This window comes from Poecilia formosa, unplaced genomic scaffold (genome assembly GCF_000485575.1).
Source record: "Poecilia formosa unplaced genomic scaffold, Poecilia_formosa-5.1.2 Scaffold163, whole genome shotgun sequence".
Classification (NCBI taxonomy): domain Eukaryota; kingdom Metazoa; phylum Chordata; class Actinopteri; order Cyprinodontiformes; family Poeciliidae; genus Poecilia; species Poecilia formosa.
The window spans coordinates 598,422-615,872 of NW_006800102.1; the positions used below are offsets into that span (position 1 = coordinate 598,422).

The following is a 17,451-nucleotide window of genomic DNA, read 5'->3' on the forward strand; positions in this document are numbered from 1 at the left end:
CTCTCTCTCTCTCTCTCTCTCTCTCTCTCTCTCTCTCTCTCTCACATCCAAAATAAAAATGTCTATTCAGATGGCTATGATAGACTTAAACATCCCCACTAACACCAAAAATATCTCTGTTTGAGTTTTTTTCTTTCAGTAACATCTACAGTGAAGACTGTTTTACTTAGCCCGATGTCATACCAATTTACACTGAACTCTTGACTTGTAATGTCTCAAGTCATCACTAATATCCATGGGAACACACTTTCTTATAATCTGTCATTGTTCTAACATTCTTTCTCAATGTTTTCAGACCTGGGACTCTTTTCCACAAAGTCTCTGGTGGAAGCGAGCGCAGACCAGGCGGTCGAGGTGAGGACTCAGGTGCAGCAGCCTGCAGACGAGAACTGGAACGCCAGCGGCACCGGTCAGACGTGGCCGTGCGAAAGCAGCCGCTCCTACACCACCATCGCCAAGTACGCCCAGTACCAGGCCTCCAGCTTCCAAGAGAGCCTCCAGGAAGAGAAAGGCAGCGACGAGGAGGACGAAGATGACGAGAAGAAGCCGCTCGTTGGTGCTGACGCTAACAAAGACGGCTCCAAAGAGAGCAACAAGTATGTATGGCGCTAAATGAGAGAAAGATTTAAAAGATCGGAATCGTGTTCTAACGCCAATGTTTTTCTTAGTGGGGAGCAGAAGCCTGTTGGAAAGATCATCAAATTCGGCACAAATATCGACCTGTCTGATCCCAAAAGGTAAGCAGAAGCTCAGTTTTTATTTACTCTTTTAGGGATGTTGCAGGCTAGAGAGAGCACGTGGCGCGACTCGTTACTGGGCGTTTGCTTAAACATCAGAGATGAATGTATAGGCTTGACTCATTCAAAGCCCAAAATCGATGACATTCATGTCCAGTTTTGATGGAACCTGTTTGAAACATGTGGTATGTAAATAATGTTTGCTGAAAGCAGGCTTCATGTGTGTTACCTCTGCTCAGGTGGAAGGCCCAGCTTCAGGAGCTGCAGAAGCTTCCAGCGTTCATGCGCGTCGCCTCCAGCGGGAACATGCTGAGCCACGTTGGGCACACCATCCTCGGCATGAACACCGTCCAGCTCTACATGAAGGTTCCTGGCAGCCGGACGCCTGGTAAGAGACACTCAGACATGGCAGAAAGATGCTACAACACAGAAAAACGTTTCTCACAGGTCAATAAACCAATGCTGCTGCTGATGTAATGTGGCTTTGTTCAACAGGTCACCAGGAAAATAATAACTTCTGCTCAGTGAACATCAACATCGGCCCTGGGGACTGCGAGTGGTTCTCTGTGCATGAAGACTACTGGGAGGCCATCAATGACTTCTGTGAAAAGTGAGCAGAGGAAGATGGCATGACGATGTTGTAATCAAATATTTCAATCTTTCAGTCAATTACAAACCTTTTCGCTTCTCTCTTCAGGCATGGAGTGGACTACTTAACTGGGTCCTGGTGGCCAGTGTTGGAGGACCTCTACAGCGCCAACATCCCCGTTTATCGCTTCATCCAGCGGCCCGGAGACTTGGTGTGGATCAACGCCGGTACTGTTCACTGGGTGCAGGCCGTGGGTTGGTGCAACAACATTGCTTGGAACGTCGGACCTCTCAACGGTAAGGGGGCGCCCTCTGGTGGCTTAACGTAGATTGAATCTGCAAGGATCTTTGTCTCATTGTTCAAAATGATGCCTGCAGGCTACCAGTACCAACTGGCCCTGGAGAGGTTTGAGTGGAACGAAGTGAAGAAAGTCAAATCCATCGTTCCTATGATTCATGTTTCCTGGAACGTGGCCCGCACCGTCAAGATCACCGATCCAGACACCTACAAAATGATCAAGTAAGAGCAGATTAAAATGAACAAACTGAGAAGCTACTCCACAGCTACTTATGAAATATAAACCACCCAAAGCCACTTTAAAGAAACATTTTCCAACTTCTTTCCAGACACTGCCTGCTGCAGTCCATGAAACACATCCAGATCCTACGGGACCAACTGGTAGCTGAGGGAAAGAAGATTTCCTATCAGAGTCGGGTCAAAGATGAGCCTGCCTACTACTGCAACGAGTGTGATGTGAGTCTTCATCGTGAAACAGCTTGCATGTCGCGTTAAATCAGTGAAGCTAATTATATTCACTTTCATGGAAACGTAACCCAAAGTACCCAATGCTCTACAGACTTAAAATTTCTGAGGTTTTCTTATCTACAATTGGGTCCTAATAACTAAAGGAAAAGTAGATATATTTTTCTTTTCACCAGGTTAGAAACTTCTTGCTTTTTTAAGCATAAATTTTCATAAACATCCCACAGAGGAAAATGTATCCCTACTCATTCAAAAAAAAAAAATTTTTCTCCATTTAAAACCTAAAAATCTTAGTTCTTCAAATTAGTCTAGAATTAATTTAAAATTTAACAGCGAAAACACATTTTAAATAATCATTTTTAAAAAATCAGACTTGTGACTAATGCAGCTTTGTGACTAATAATTATCTGCCTACTAGAGTTATAGTTGGGTCAAGAGTTTCTCATTTTATAGGAGTTATCTGGCCAAAATAGGGGGCAGTTTAAACATTTATAGGTGTTTATGTTCATAATTCATGAAAAATTAACTAAAATAAACTCATCTAAAAACAGAATTCAGTGTCAAAATGTTGCTAAGCCGTACCAATATCGCATCGTAGGAATATTTTGCGTGCTAACGTGCAAAACAAACTCGTCCTGCCGCAGGTGGAGGTGTTCAACTTGCTGTTTGTGACGTGTGAGAACAGCAGCAGGAAGACGTACGTGGTCCACTGTGAGGACTGCACCCGGCAGCGCAGCCCCAACCTGAACAACGTGGTGGTGCTGGAGCAGTACCGCATAGAGGAGCTCATGAGCGCGTACGATTCCTTCGTCTTGGTGAGCAAAACCCTCCCAGCTGTTTGGAGAGTCCTCCGTCTCAGAGTAACCGTCTAACTGTGGCTGGTTTTGTTTTCGTTTTTCCTCACCAGGCGTCCTCCTCTCGGTGACAGAGCTCCCCCGTCTGGGTCTCCTCAGCCATAACCAAAACTCCTGCAGCGCCAGGACAAGAAAAAAAAAAAAGAAAAGACAGTTTTCATTTTGGTTTCTAAACCCACCATTTCATTATTTTATTTTATTATTTTATTTTATTTTTTGCTACTGCTACGATTTGCTGATCATCCAGCTGAATATGTTTACTTGTTACTGTTTACAGAATCAAAAGTGGAAAAAAAAAAAAAAAAGAAACAAGCCGCCAACAAAATCCCAGTTTACTCTCAGATGGTGCTCTGAAGCAGAAACCCTGGCAGCAGGGCAGCTGGTGCTGCCATTGAACAAACTGTGGAGGAGAAACTGTTTCAATGGCGCTTTTTTTTTTTTGTTTTTGTTTGTCTTGAATACTGAAATTTGTACATGCCGTTTGAAAATTTCGTGGGGTGCTGTCTTTTTCTAAATAATTTATTGTTTGAGTTTGTTTTTTCTAAACTAGATCAGCCTAGATATATACCACATTGGCCTTGTATTTAGAAAAGAAAGAAAATGAAATTACTAATAATAGAGATATGAACATTTTTCTAAAGCATTAAGTATTTTAAAAATTACAATTTTTTGGAATGCTTCAAAAGATACGGGTTTTAGCAACAGTTTTTTTAAGGGGAGGGGTTGAGTTGGTTGTTTTTTTTTTTTTTCAGATGCTTGTATTTGTTGTAAATCTTGTTCTTATGAATTATACTTTATTTCTTCTGGAGATTAATACTCAGCTGTCACACATCATCAGGTCTTTTGTTCTGTTTTTTTCTTCCTCTGTATGAACTTTGTCCAGAAAAAAAAAAAAAAAAAAGAAAGAAAAATCCGGTGTGTGCTGTACCTCTTGTTTCAGGATGCAGTTATTTTTTTCTTTTAGCAATTGTACATTTAATTTAAAAAAATGTTTTCTCTATTTATTGGATATTAATGTTCTCCCTTTTTGATGAATTGTACATTGTTTTTCCTCTTTTTTTTGACACGGTGACTGCTTTGTAAGAACTGAAACGTGGCGGTGGACGGTGCTGTTTTCCTGGTGCTTGCCTCTCGACCTCTGCCTTTTCTCTCCTGATATATATTGAATTAAATCTTTATCTTGAATATAACACCACCTTTCCTGTAGATGATAGACACACTGCTCACGTAGAGATGACTAATGGAATGCTGTGTTTGTATCCTCATTAAGGAAAAAAAAAAACTAATTTTTCCAAAGTGTTTTGAGAAATGGTAATTTTTTTTTTACTACGTAGGGGGCTTTTAGACAAGATTTTTATGATATTTGTTCAATATACTGGGATAGATGGTGCTAAATGTTCTCTTTTGAACAATCTTTTTTTTTTGTCCTCTAAAATTGAGAAATCTATTTTTCCTGTTGCAATATTACCTTTTCCTTCTCTTTGTGGTCATTTATTTATAACTGCACTGTTTTAGCGAATTCACACAGACCTACTTGCAGACACACACACCAAACTGAGCCAGAACATGTCTTAAACACTTGTGAATTTGTGTGACATTACTATGACTATTAATTAAATAAACACTTGATAAATCCAGACAAATGGTCCGACTTTCAGTGAAAAAGTTCACCACATTCAGTTGTTTAGCTTCATACTGAGATCATTTGATTTGGTGGTAACATTTGCAGAAGTAACCAAGTAACCAACATCTGCTTAAAACCAGTGGAAAAATGATCTCATCTGGTCACTTTCTATTATTTTTAACTTTCTCAAGAACTAATTTTATTTTTGGACCATATCAAAATCATAAATGTTTCCAAGGGCAGTTTGAGCCAGAAAGTCTTAATAAAAGATATGAGCAAACTGTTAAAAATATTAATTAGCTGTTTCTACATCTGATACTTTCTAAAATTAAATATCTTTTCACATAAATCAGTCTTTCCAGGATTATGCAATTTTTTTTTTTGCAATGGTGTTCAAAATATTTGCAATATTAACTTTCTTCCCTCAATTTATTTTTTTAAGTATTTATGAGGCACAATAGTGAAACCTGAAACTCAACAGGTTGTTGCTAGGTAACCAAAGAGGGAGTGAGTTGCTAGGTAACCAATGAGGGAGCAAGGTTGTTTCCACCAACTTTGCTCAGCTGGCTGCCAGAGGTTGAGCAGCTCAACTTTCCTCCGCCTACATCTCCCAGAATGCCGTGTGGTTCTGGATCAGAGTCCAGTGAAATGTTTGAAAATTTTATCGGACATATCTACTGATTTTCTAGTATTGTAATACACATTGTTGTTGATTAATTGTACAACCCTTATTAGGGCAAAAAATATATATAATTTTATACATCGTTATGGTTTAAATCCTACAAATTAATTCAACAATTTACCATTGCAACTCCATATATCCGCATACTAGGCTTTATATGAGGCTTGTTGAAGAGAATTTTAAAGTCATCTGTTCGGATTGTTTCTTTAGCCTGGGAATGCTGTTAGTTACAATAAAAATATACATGAAAAAAAATGTTTCCATGTGTAAACTGAGGAAGGAGATTATACAAGCAGCCAAACTTCCTCGATAGCGGAGCAGGAAAAAGTGGAGAGCGGTAACAAAACTGTCAGAGCTCAGTTTCCTCCCTGATAATCCACAGGCGGGATTAAATTTCTTGGGCTCGCAGAAAGAAAACAGACGCCAGAAGTTTGCTTTTTAAAAACAGAAAATGTAGCAGGATGTAATTCGCTCCAAGGGCAACAATAACCTCACGATTCCTGTTCGCGCCATCAGACGTTATGTCGACGATGCGATGGTGGTTGTGAAATTTGACATCAAGGCTTAAAAAGCCATCGACAAAAAAAACAAACAAACAAAAAAAAACAACCTCTGCGTTATCCCGGTTTCTGCCGCTTGTTTGCGGGTTTAACTTTCGGTTCTGATGTGAAACGACAGATTTGGCAGGTGGCCGCGTTGTCGGGTCACGCTGCAGGCCAAAGGGGCAGCAGAGGGACACGCAGGAGGAAATCCTGCTTTGAGAACACAAAGGAAGACCACCTCCGTCCGTATATCTGTCCACCCTGCTGCAGGCAGGTGGTGATAAGAGTTCACGTCCTCCTCGCTGCCAAGACAAAACACTTCGGCCGTCCAATCACGTTCCACCGGCGCAATCATGATGGTCACAACTTTGAAGTTTGTTTATGCTGCTCCCGCAAAGCATGGGAGCAAAGACCGCAAAGAAACTAGCTCATCTCTTCTGACAAGAAAAAAACTGGATGTGTCGGGTTTGACCGCTGTCCCTTTAGTGTCGTTTTTGGAGGAGGGGGTGAATAAGTGGACGATGGTGGTCACGTCGTGTAAATAAACACTGCAAAGCTCAAAGCAAAGGAAAAAGGGTGGAAAATCAGGATGTAATGAGGCTAATTATTGAGCTTATGCTCTGATGTTTTATCATCAGACTCATTTTTTCCCTCCATCTCTGGGGATCTGGTTCTTCTTGCTTCACTACTACAAAGAAGCAGCAGATAACATATTCATATTTCAACTATTAACAACCCTTCAACTTTTTCATATTGTGTTATGCAACAACCACAGATTATGCATGTTACGTTACAGAGCAGCGCTCTGCAATCAGAAGAGCCAACAAGACAAAAACAGCTTAGAGATGCAAATGTTACATGAAATGTTGACATGTAAATAAACTATAGCAAGTTTGTTGGAATTTAAAAAAAAAAAAAAACATTATTTCCATTTCTATTTTTAGTCTAAAAAGAAAAACATAAAACCTTTGCAAAAACGCAAAACATTTTCTTCTATTGGATGTTGATATTTCAGGAATGTTCATTTTATTTAAGGGTATCAAAGTAAAAGAAGAGGCAATGCATGACATAACAGTATTTATGTCATGTTTTCCTCCTTTATATGTGCACTTATTTAGTTTGATAAATAGAAAAACTTCCCAATTACATGTACTGAAACTTATGGCTGTATTTAGAATAATATTCATTTTAATCATGACATCCATGAACCCACATTTTTCTCCTTTTCCGTTATTTCAATGTCCACAAAACTACACTGACATCCAGATTTATATGAACTGTGGGCAAATTCTCTAAAAAAAACGATCTAAATAAACTACTTTAAAGCAGGATGTTGAATGCACGGAAAACTTTATTGCATCCCAGCAACTGCGATTGAATTCCAGCTCTGGAAGTAACATGAAGAAATGAACAGCCTGCAGCTGGCTGTGGATGTTTTGCTTTTTGCTCTTTGTTTTCACTGAGATTTTTGGAAAAGTACCTGAAAAGCTGCTGTGAAAAAAAGTTGATCTGCCAAACCGAACACTAAACCGACTTATATTTCAGCACCGTCGATTCGTCTGCTCCACAACTGCGAGGAGACGCACCAAAAGCCTGACTGAGCGGCCCTTCCCCCATGTTTTCGACTCTCCTGAACCTCAACTTATCAGGCCTGCCGCCCCATGCTGACCCCTAAAAGACGTACCCAGCCCCCACTGCAGCAGGCAGCATGTCCTGGATATGAGCGGTGGAATGCGTTTCGCTGAGAGGAGCCGCTGGAGAGAGGCTGATAAGTCTGATGGGAGGGGAGAGAAAGTGGGCTGGATGTGGGAGCAATCAGATGGGTGGGCAGGGGGTAAAAGAGGCGGAGGTAAAAGTTTGACATACTTAAAACAAAGACCAGAGGAACTGTGAGAGCTAGTGTTTTCATCAGCATCTGTGCACACGGTGTGTTAGCAGCTAATTTAAAGTTGCAACTAGGACAAAACAAAAAAGGAGAGGAGAATATAGTGGCTGACAACAGAGATAAAGGAGAGAAAAACCAGAAGGAGCAGCTGGAAACCACCAGAAAACCAAAATCAGAACAGAAAAAAAAAGCAGGAGAAACGACTGAAAGAAGAAAGAGTGTTGTTGAACCGAGCAGGAGAAACCAAGTGGCCTGCAGTCATCCTGACGAGAAGCGGATCTGGAGGAGGAACAGCTAGAGGTCCAACGGGCCGCACATCACAACGTGAGTACGAGAGCTGCAGCATCTCCCCCGTTTCCTCACGTTCCTCTGCAACATCTGATCTGGGAAAAACGTCTACGCACTCCGAGCTGATTTTCAGGTCTAAGAGTTTTAGAGAAAGAGAAACACTGGAGCTCATTTGGCTCAGACTAATGTCACAGAGAGAGAGAAGAACAGATTGGGATCCACTGCAGCCCGACACGCCGCAGTTAGTTTCTCTATGTTGGCGTCATAAACTTTCCACAAGCAAAAAATTCAAACACCTAAAGCATCTTAAAAGTGTTTTTTAAAGGTTCTTTGGAGAACCGTATTGTTTTACCGACTGTAAAACAATAAATGATGCTAAAATTATATTAAAATTATATACAAAAAGGAGAGAAATAAACAGTCAAATGAAAATTTCCACTTATTTTGTTTAAGAAATAAGACAAAAATAAAATAAAACAAACATAAGTTAAAGCATTGACATTTTTCTTTTGATCAGTTGTCTAGTGCCGACAAAACTCCAAAAGAAAAAGATTTGAATGGGAAAAAAAAATACTGGCATTCCTTCATTTACAGATGTGTTTTTTTTATATATTTTCTGCCATAGTGCTTAAAATGTATTTTTAAAAAATCCTCAAATTAATTTAATTGCTAATTTTGAATCAGCGGGTTAGACTTCAAAGGAACGCCCAGTGAAAGGTGAAATTTCCTCAATTTGATGTTTTAGGTTCGTCATCTAACAGGGGAAATAACATTTACCTAAACATTTAATTGTGTAAGTTATTCCGAATGAAAGACAAAAAGCAAAATTAACGGCAATAAAGAAAGTGACACCTATTTTTAGAGTGTCATTTTTAAGTTCGACATTTGGTTAGAAATGTCAAGGATATTAACGTCAATACTCTAGTCGAGGGCGAGCTTACAGATTTAGCACCAATAGTTTTATTTTTCTAAAATGCAAATTACCAGATTTGCAGACAATTTCCAATCAACAAAGTTTGAAAATCTCACACCGCATTTTATCACAAAGGTATTAATATGAATTGTCCTTGTAATCTATATCTTCTGAGTTAAAACTAAGACATATTGTGAAGAGAAACTGTTTTTCAGACGGCAGTAGGAGGTGAAAGGGGTGGAGTGCGGTACAACTGAGTCACACACACACNACACACAAGCATGAGCGCGAAAGCACCTTCCTGCCAGGCCTTCCTGTGACCTTCCACCTCACAACACTTGGGACAACAATAGTCTAGGGGCACGTTAAACAAACAGGTTACATCACACTAATATTTTCTAATTAGTCACTCACTCCACCTGATCTTATTTCAACAAGGGTTTAGAAAAAGAAAAAAGTCACGACAACCCAGTTGATTCTTAATGTTTGGTTTATGATATTTCTTTTCAATTTAATTTGAAGCTCTAATTGCTTGTAGCTCCGTAAACTTGTAAATTTGGACAAACGTAAATGCTCAGCTTTGCCTCTTTAACATGTAGCTGTCCCCCCTTCTCTAGAAATTTCTTGGGTTGGATCACGATCGATCGTTTTCTCTGAAAAACAGACACCAGTTCAACGTATGAAAATCACAGGTCAACTCAGTTTATGTTGCACCACAGGGGGTCAGTTCTCCCGTTTTCAGTTTGGCATGATTTTTCGTTGGCAGCTTATTTCACAATTCAGTGCAGTTTGCGAATTCACAACTGGTGTCGTTTCAAAGCATATAAATGCATATGAAAACAGAGAGGATGTTTAGCTCGGTGATCAAAAATCAAAATGAGTAAATAATCTATGTGGCCTGAGTTCAACTGAATGTTGGATGGATTGGAGTTAGTCATTTCTCTGCAGTTGCAGAAGAATCAGTCTTTACGTTCTTAAACTGAGGTCCAGTACAAATTCCCTGCATTTTAGCATCAAATATATTAACAAGAGTGGAATCTTTAAAGTGCAGTGACATTTTTTTTTATCTGTTACTCTGTCTCATGACCCTCGAGAGGTGAGGATATCCTGTACCAGACACAGCTGCTTATCACAAAAAAGAAAAGAAAAAAATCTGTCCAAAAACAGGATGAATGCAAACTTAAGAATCTTGGATCCATCCAGAACTTCCACTAAAACTCTGGCATCAGAGTTTGGAAACACGAACATTGGGCGAACTCAAAAACTCTCATGCAAAAATGTGGTTGAATGAGGTTGTAAATCTAATTCTGCTGACATTCTTCACTAAAAGCAGCAGCAATAAAACTCTTCTTGTCTACTAGATAATCTAACACATTATATCAATAACTGTGGGGAAGAGGAGCATGATATGCAGCGTAAGGCAGCGCTTTGCAGCAAGATAATTGGCCCCTATAAATTCTTTTCATGCTTTTTTTTTTTATGTTACAACTTCAAATATTTTTGTATTTTGTTGGGAATTTTGTGTGAAATATCAACATTTAGCAGTGCATAATCATGAAGACGAACAGTGAGGTTCCAGTTTGTTTTTCCTTTACAAAAGAAACCTGAAAATAAAATTTGTATCCACACAATGTTCTGTAGAACCACTTCTCATGTAATTACAGCTGCAAATCATTTGGAGTATTTTTTTAAAACACTTTCACACATTAAGGGACTGAAATTGTTGTCTTTTCTTCCTTTTAAAATAGCTAAAGCTAAGTCAGACTTGATGGAGAACATCTGTGAAGATGAATCTTTAAGTCTTGTCACAAATTCTCAACTGGTTTTTGATCTGGACTTTGACTGGACCACAATAACTACCCTAACCCCATATCAGGATTTATGCTGTGATTAAATTACACACCGGGCCACAGAGTTTACTAATCAGGTGACTTCTGAAGGAAATTAGTTTCACATGTTTTGATTATGGGTATTTGAGTAAACACAAATCCCTAAGTTTTCATAGTTCCATTGCAAAACAAACTGGAAAACCATGTATAATCTTCCTTCCATTTCAGGTATGTTCTACCCTGTGTTGGTTTATTCCATAAAATCACAGTAAAATACGTGATTTGTGGTTGCAATGTGGCAAAAAGTGACAAAGTTCAAGCAACCTTAATTTGCACAGTAAAGATAAATCTATGTTGTTTAAATATGCAACAACTTCACATCCAGAAAACACAAACACACCCTGACCTTGATGTTAGTTTCATCTCTTCACCACAACACACAAATGGCAATTATGGGCCCCTTTCCTTTCAGCCAATCAGCTCGCTGATAATAATCACCTCTCGGTGAGATTCAGACGCTTCCTCACAGATTAAACATCTAACCTCTTCATGAACCTAAAGAAGCAACTTTGATCAACTTAACCCGTTTTATCCGGTAGCTCCTGACATTTGTTGCCTCTTTCTTTCTATTTTTCTCTCTGTGCAGTTCACCATGAGTCTGAGCAGCACTCTGGAGAAGGGGGCCCACCACCAGGCCCTGGACCTCTCAGAGGAGCTGCCGCCTCACCTCCATCACCACTCCAACCACCAGCAGCATCTCCACCATTCCAACTCCCTGGCGTCCACCACCGCTGTGGGCGGAGGTAGAGAAACCCCGTCGCGTGTTGTCATACCTCCTCCGTATTCCGCAGCCGAGAGCGGCGTTGGGGGCGGCGAGGCCCCTCTGGAGCTGCGCGGGTCGCTGGACTGCTGGGCCTGCTCGGTGTTGGTGACGGCCCAGAACCTGGTGATTGCTGCCATCAACGCTTGCCTCGCCGCCGTTGTGTTCGGCACCATCCTGACCCCGGCCATCGTCATGGTTGTGTTCGGCTTCCTGTGTCACTCTACGGTAAGAAATGACGATTTATGCATTCATGCGAAAATGTATCGTATCGAATCCTGTCGGAGAACCGATACCGCCTTCAGCTAGCATGCAGCTACAAGGGATTTTCCCCAACGGCTGCTGATGCTTCGTTCAGGTGCAGCTGGGATAATAGGGCGTCAAAATGAAAACAACACCGATGCGATTTAAACGTGTTTTATTCTCCAATGTTGACACGGTCTTACTTACAATTAATTATCAATTCGACTTTTTTCAAGTGGTTATAATGTTGTGTACCTTGCCTATCCTGTACTCTTCTTATGCTGCTTTAATCATTGGAGAAAATCCAACCACATATACTTATATTTCAGAACATGAGAAAATCTAATTCATTGCAAAAATCATTGTTTACTGCTGAGCAAAGTAGAAAAAGATGAAGTTAATTAAGTTTTCTTGATTGAAGCAAACTGAAAATGTACTGACCTGTGACGTTGTGTACTTTTACTCTACAATCGACCACTACAATATGTTTGTAATTTTGATAGATCAGCAGCAGTCTTAATGCATATTTGGAAAGTGAATTGATTAAAAAAAAAAAGAACTGGCTGTCCAAAATGTTCAGATTTGATCAGGATCATCGTGTTCCCTACATGTAAAGAGGGCCCTCTTTAATTCAATTCAGTTTCTTTAAATAGCAGCAATTTACAACAAATATCATCTTCAGGCATTTTACAAATAAAAACTGACATATAATCATACATTTTTCTTACCAGTTTATCAATATTTACCACTTTGTGTCTATTTATCGCATAAAATAGCATCTAAACACCAGACTACAAAGGGGCTGGAAGATGGTTAAACCCATCCTTTTATGAAACATCTGAAAGTGCTAATCTTATAACTTTGATCCAGAAGTTTGAAATAGTTTTGCTTGAGGCGGAGGGTGGAGCTTTGGCTCCATCTCTGATGAGAGATTTCATAATCAAACAGATCTGACGTTGTTGAGGAGATGGGAATCTGGAGGGAGCAACTGAGCCAGAAAAGCAAATGGTTTCCTGCAACTAATTAATAAACAAAGAAAATAATATAAAATGTTATCAGTACAGAAACTACATGTGTGTTATTGGCTTTAATCATCCTGAATTGGATGAAAACGTCATCCAGGGTTTGTGGTTTTGTCCAGAAAAACTTTTTTTTTTTTAAATCGCCGACCTCCCTTTAACGACCAGAGAAACCAGGATTCTCTCCGTTCTCATGTCCTCTCACAATAAGACCTCATGTGACAGCAGATTAGAGGGGGATTATCCAGCCTCTGGCATGCTGGAAGAACGAGGCAAACCAAAAGAATAGAAAATACAAAGGATTCAAACTCAACCGGTTTAAAACACAGAATAATTTACTTCAGGAACCTCAAATTTAGAAACCAAATTACAGGATTTCTCCACTAGGAGAATATTAAAATGACCCAGTATTTGAAAAATTCTAAATTCACTCAAATCTAATTGAAAGTGCACAAAAAATTCATAACGGATTAATAAGAATGACAGTGATTCCTCTCATCAGAAAGCTAAGTAAAACCCTGCTGCGTCCTTTTGGATTTAGGCTAAATGTCAGCAGCTAGCCTGCACAGTCGATTAACTGACCACCATCAGTGAGAGCAACACTATAAAAGCAGGAGTTTAACACAATCCCAGGGCGTAAAGACATCAGAAATGAATTAGAGGAGCTGTTTTTTGTAGCCTTTCAATCTGGAAAGTCAATCATTATCATCATCATCATCTCTAAACAAGTCGAGGTATGTTTTAAACAGTTAATCTTCCCAACCCTGTGAACTGGGATAAATTTATCCTTTCCTTTTCCTGCAATTGTACGGATATATTTAATTTTACATGGACATAAAAAGAGGTCCGGTCTCATCTTAAGAAGCTTTAGAGCTTCCTCTGTTCCCCAAAAAGGCAGAAAAAAATGTTGATTTAGCCGCTCCTAATGTTCCAGCTACCTCCCAGATGGTTTCGTTTTGTTTTTGCAGCCTGACGATTCCCCGTTTGTGCTGCACTGACATCTCCCAATGCAATACAAGCACAACATTTGGGATCGATTCAAGACTTTGAGATAGAGGAGGAGCATCCCACGCTGGTCTGTGAAAGTTGATTCACGTTGACTGACTGTAGAAAACACCAGCAGACATTTCGCTGCGATTTCTGAATGAATAAAGCTTCAACTTTATTCATGTTTGCTGTATTACCCAACAAAAACAAAAAGCTGTATTTGTTGGGCATCTTCATGGATTCTGAATTCAAATTGAGTCAAAGCAATAGATTTGCTGCTATCAGTTTTATTTTCGATGCTGCTGAGGGTCTGGAAACCGTTTCTGCTCTCTGCGTTTTTGTTTGGACGCTCAAACATTCGTCTCTCGAAGGCCGATAAGGATGATTCAGGCCATCTGTCTCTCAGCTTCCCTCCCACATTCAAATCGCGATCCCTTCACCTCTTTCACCCACTCCCTCTGTTATTGCTCAGCAACAAGTGTTCAACAGGATGCACCGTTCAGACGTTGAGAAAACAAGAGATTGGGACCTTGTAGTTCGCCATACGGTTTGAGCCTAGTTCTTTTTGCGTAAAGGGGTTTTATTTTTGAGAGGGTGATCCTTAATGCTGCCCATAAACGCGAGCGTTTCGTTTCAGACTAGTGCCTGTCCTCACCTCGTACATACCACACGGAGTGCGTCATCTCCTGCTTTTATCCGTGACCTCTTCCCTTAAACGCAGCACTGTGCAAAAGTCTTGAGGCGACTCTCATTTCTTTATATTTTGCATCTTGTGATGGTTTTTAACACAGTCTCTTTTTCATTTATACTTTTTTCTAATGTTTACCTTCATTTTCAGGGGAATTATTATTATTATTTTTTTAAAAAGCTAATTCAAACTAGGGCTGCATGATATTAGAAAATGTTGCAATGGTGGCAATGTTATTTAAAATATCAGGCACTTCTTACTTCTTCCCTCTCTTCCTCATCTGTGCTTCCACAACTCTGTGACTGTTAGCATTTTGAGCAACGTCAGTTATCTCCAATGCAATCGTTTGCTGCTCTGACACCTAGCTAAATATTACATTAGCGTGAAAAATGTAAGTTATTAGCCAACAGTTATTACACTCCAAAAAGTGTAGAGGTGCAGAATATACAGGCATCAGCATTGGTGTCAGTTGATATTTGTCATTTTTTAACAAATCGGTCGAATATGTAAAACTGTCAATATTAATAACCAATGTTTTTTTTTTCAATCTTGTTGTCGTCTGTTTTTCCGTAATGCTTTGCTATGTGAATATTGTGCACACTGGTATTGTGACCACCATGTTTTTGCGTAACACTGAGTCACGAATCACAAAATGGCGTCGAAATTTAAGTGTCCCACTTTTCAGTATTATTAGTTTTGTTACTAAGATTAAATTACACTAAGCATGCTTAATAAATGTAACTGAGTAAGTGGAACTAGCTTTTTACAAGGTAATTGCTCCTTGAGTTTTTGAAAAGTCTCGCATTAAGAAGCTGCATTTTGGCTGCTCTGCTGAGTGAAAACAAACGTTTTGGTTAAAATTCCAGCTGTCCAATAAATCTGGTACCAAATGAAACAGACAAATAACGCCATTCTGCAGACCACACACATGCTGCTAGCTGACACACTTCAGGCAGGAGAGAGAGAAAACTGCTTTTGGCGCTTCCTTCTGGATGTAGGGAGGACAGAAACCTCCCAAAAGAGCTTCCTTGTTCTGCTACAGAGACTAAAATGTGGCGAACTTTGACACTTGATGCTCTTTTGGGGTTTAATAAATCAACTTTACTTCCTCTTTCTTCTGCTTGCTGACACAGACAAAATGCAGTTTTTAATGTTAATTTAAACATAGTAATGAGACATCACAACATGGTAACCATTAAAACCAGTAATTGTTTGAAAATTCGTCTAGACCCTGGAGAAACCTTGGAAAACATTCTGCAACGCTTGAGAATTATAAATACTAGAGATGCACCGATCCGATGTTAACATCTGTATCAGTCAAGATATTAAAAAAATGAACAGCTCAGGTGTCAGTGTCAACGTGGTCGATCCATAAAGGCAGATCTATTCAGTCTAATTCTATGCTTTGTGCTCTGAGAGACATTATATTTTATTTATTTCACATTATATCTAGAATTCCTGATTGAATTTCTGAACCATCTGAAAGAACGTTTGTTGGACTTTATTTTGACATGTTTGATCAAAGTAGCCAACCTTATTGTTTCTGTCAGTTTCAGTTTCTTTATTATTCAATTGACATTGGCTGTTATATTCCAAATTGCTCTGACTGAATAAATGAAAGTTGTGTTGCTTTTGCATGTTTGACCAAGCTCGGGAAGCTACTGCTGTATTTAAGTTCTGGTGCAGAGTTATCAAATAAGTTTGTAATTTCTTTATCGGATCGGTGTCAGCTGACGCTAAGCCTCAGATATCCGTATCGGCATCGGAAGTGAAAGGAGTGGATTGAATTTAAGGCAGTAAAAAAGAAACTGCCTTTTGCACAGTTCTGTACCTCTACCAAACCCTTCACTGCGGTTTTCCTGATCTTCGTCTGCAGGTTCGCCCCCACGGCACGACCCCCTACTGCTCCGACCTGCTGACTGACGGAGGCTGCGTGGCTCTGCTGGTGGTGGGCTTCCTCCTGGTCACCCCTCTGCTGGTCCTGGCGTTGGCCGCGTACTGCCGTCTGGCCCGACACCTCCAGCTGGGCCTGTGCTTCATCCCGTACAGCCGGGCCGTGTACAAGAACCTGCCGGCCACCCAGCACCGCGGCCTGGGCACCGGCTGCTGCGGCGGCAGAGACGGAGGCGAGAGCGGCCGGAAGGGAAAGGTCTGGGTGTGAGAGAGGAGAAGATGGGGGGTGAGGAAGACTATTTGATGACACATGAAAGGGAAGCAGGATGAAGGTTGGGTAGAATGATTCAGAAACAGGAGGAAAAAAATAAAACAAAAGCAGCAGAATGTGTGTAATGTCTCATATCAAATCAGAACAATACCTGGTATGGGAGGTTACAGGTGTGTGTGTGTGTGTGTGTGTGTGTGTGTGTGTGTGTGTGTGTGTGCGTGTGTGAAGGATAGATTCCAGTTGTACTGACGTCATCCCGATTACGTTTCCTTTAACTGGAACTCCGTCTCCGTTATAACCTTCAATTATTAAAAGTACAGATTACGCTTCACTTAGTGGATTTTAATGAATGCTGCCGGTTTGCAGCCGATTAAACTAGAGAATCAAAATGAAGCCACAGATTAAAAACAAAAAACCGCCGCAAAAAATGTGGCAAATTTTATGCAAAAGCAGCATATTTACCGGACGTGGAGCCGTCTGCGACTTTCCTGAATAAATCACAGGAAAGAGGAAATCTGAAAATAGTGCTGCGTGATGACACAGAACAGATTTGTCTCTTATCACATTTACATCATCATGGAAAACTTGTACTTGTGAGCTTGTAGTTTATTGTTTAGCTTTGTGAACTGTGCCTGCATCATTTCCTTATGTTTTTTTTATAAATAAAGTTCTTGGATTTTTCAAGAGTTGTTTCTTTTTTTAAAGCCAGTGAGAGAAACTGACTTAAAGAAATGCTTGTGTTTTATAAAACACAAGCATTGTGTTTTATAAAACACAATGCTTTCCTGGTATATTTACCTGAATATTCAGGCAATTCCTTGACCT

General features: G+C 40.0%; 2 protein-coding genes across 2 annotated transcripts in view; both read left to right on the plus strand.

The window, feature by feature from the left end:
- kdm6ba (lysine (K)-specific demethylase 6B, a) overlaps positions 1-4,579 on the plus strand; it is a 67,846-nt gene extending 63,267 nt beyond the window's left edge. Inside the window, exons 15-23 of the mRNA XM_016677753.1 lie at positions 296-596; positions 669-737; positions 977-1,125; positions 1,233-1,347; positions 1,435-1,622; positions 1,704-1,845; positions 1,953-2,079; positions 2,733-2,903; positions 2,996-4,579. Coding sequence (XP_016533239.1) covers positions 296-596; positions 669-737; positions 977-1,125; positions 1,233-1,347; positions 1,435-1,622; positions 1,704-1,845; positions 1,953-2,079; positions 2,733-2,903; positions 2,996-3,013 — 1,280 coding nt within the window. The 3' untranslated portion in view covers positions 3,014-4,579. The remainder of the gene's footprint in view (positions 1-295; positions 597-668; positions 738-976; positions 1,126-1,232; positions 1,348-1,434; positions 1,623-1,703; positions 1,846-1,952; positions 2,080-2,732; positions 2,904-2,995) is intronic.
- Positions 4,580-7,646: 3,067 nt separating this feature from the next.
- Positions 7,647-17,310, plus strand: tmem88b (transmembrane protein 88 b). Its single transcript, XM_007564592.2, has 3 exons — positions 7,647-7,999; positions 11,352-11,753; positions 16,339-17,310. The coding sequence occupies exons 2-3, from the start codon at positions 11,358-11,360 to the stop codon at positions 16,621-16,623; spliced, it is 681 nt and encodes a 226-aa protein (XP_007564654.1). The 5' UTR covers positions 7,647-7,999; positions 11,352-11,357; the 3' UTR covers positions 16,624-17,310.
- The last annotated feature ends 141 nt before the right edge of the window (positions 17,311-17,451 follow it).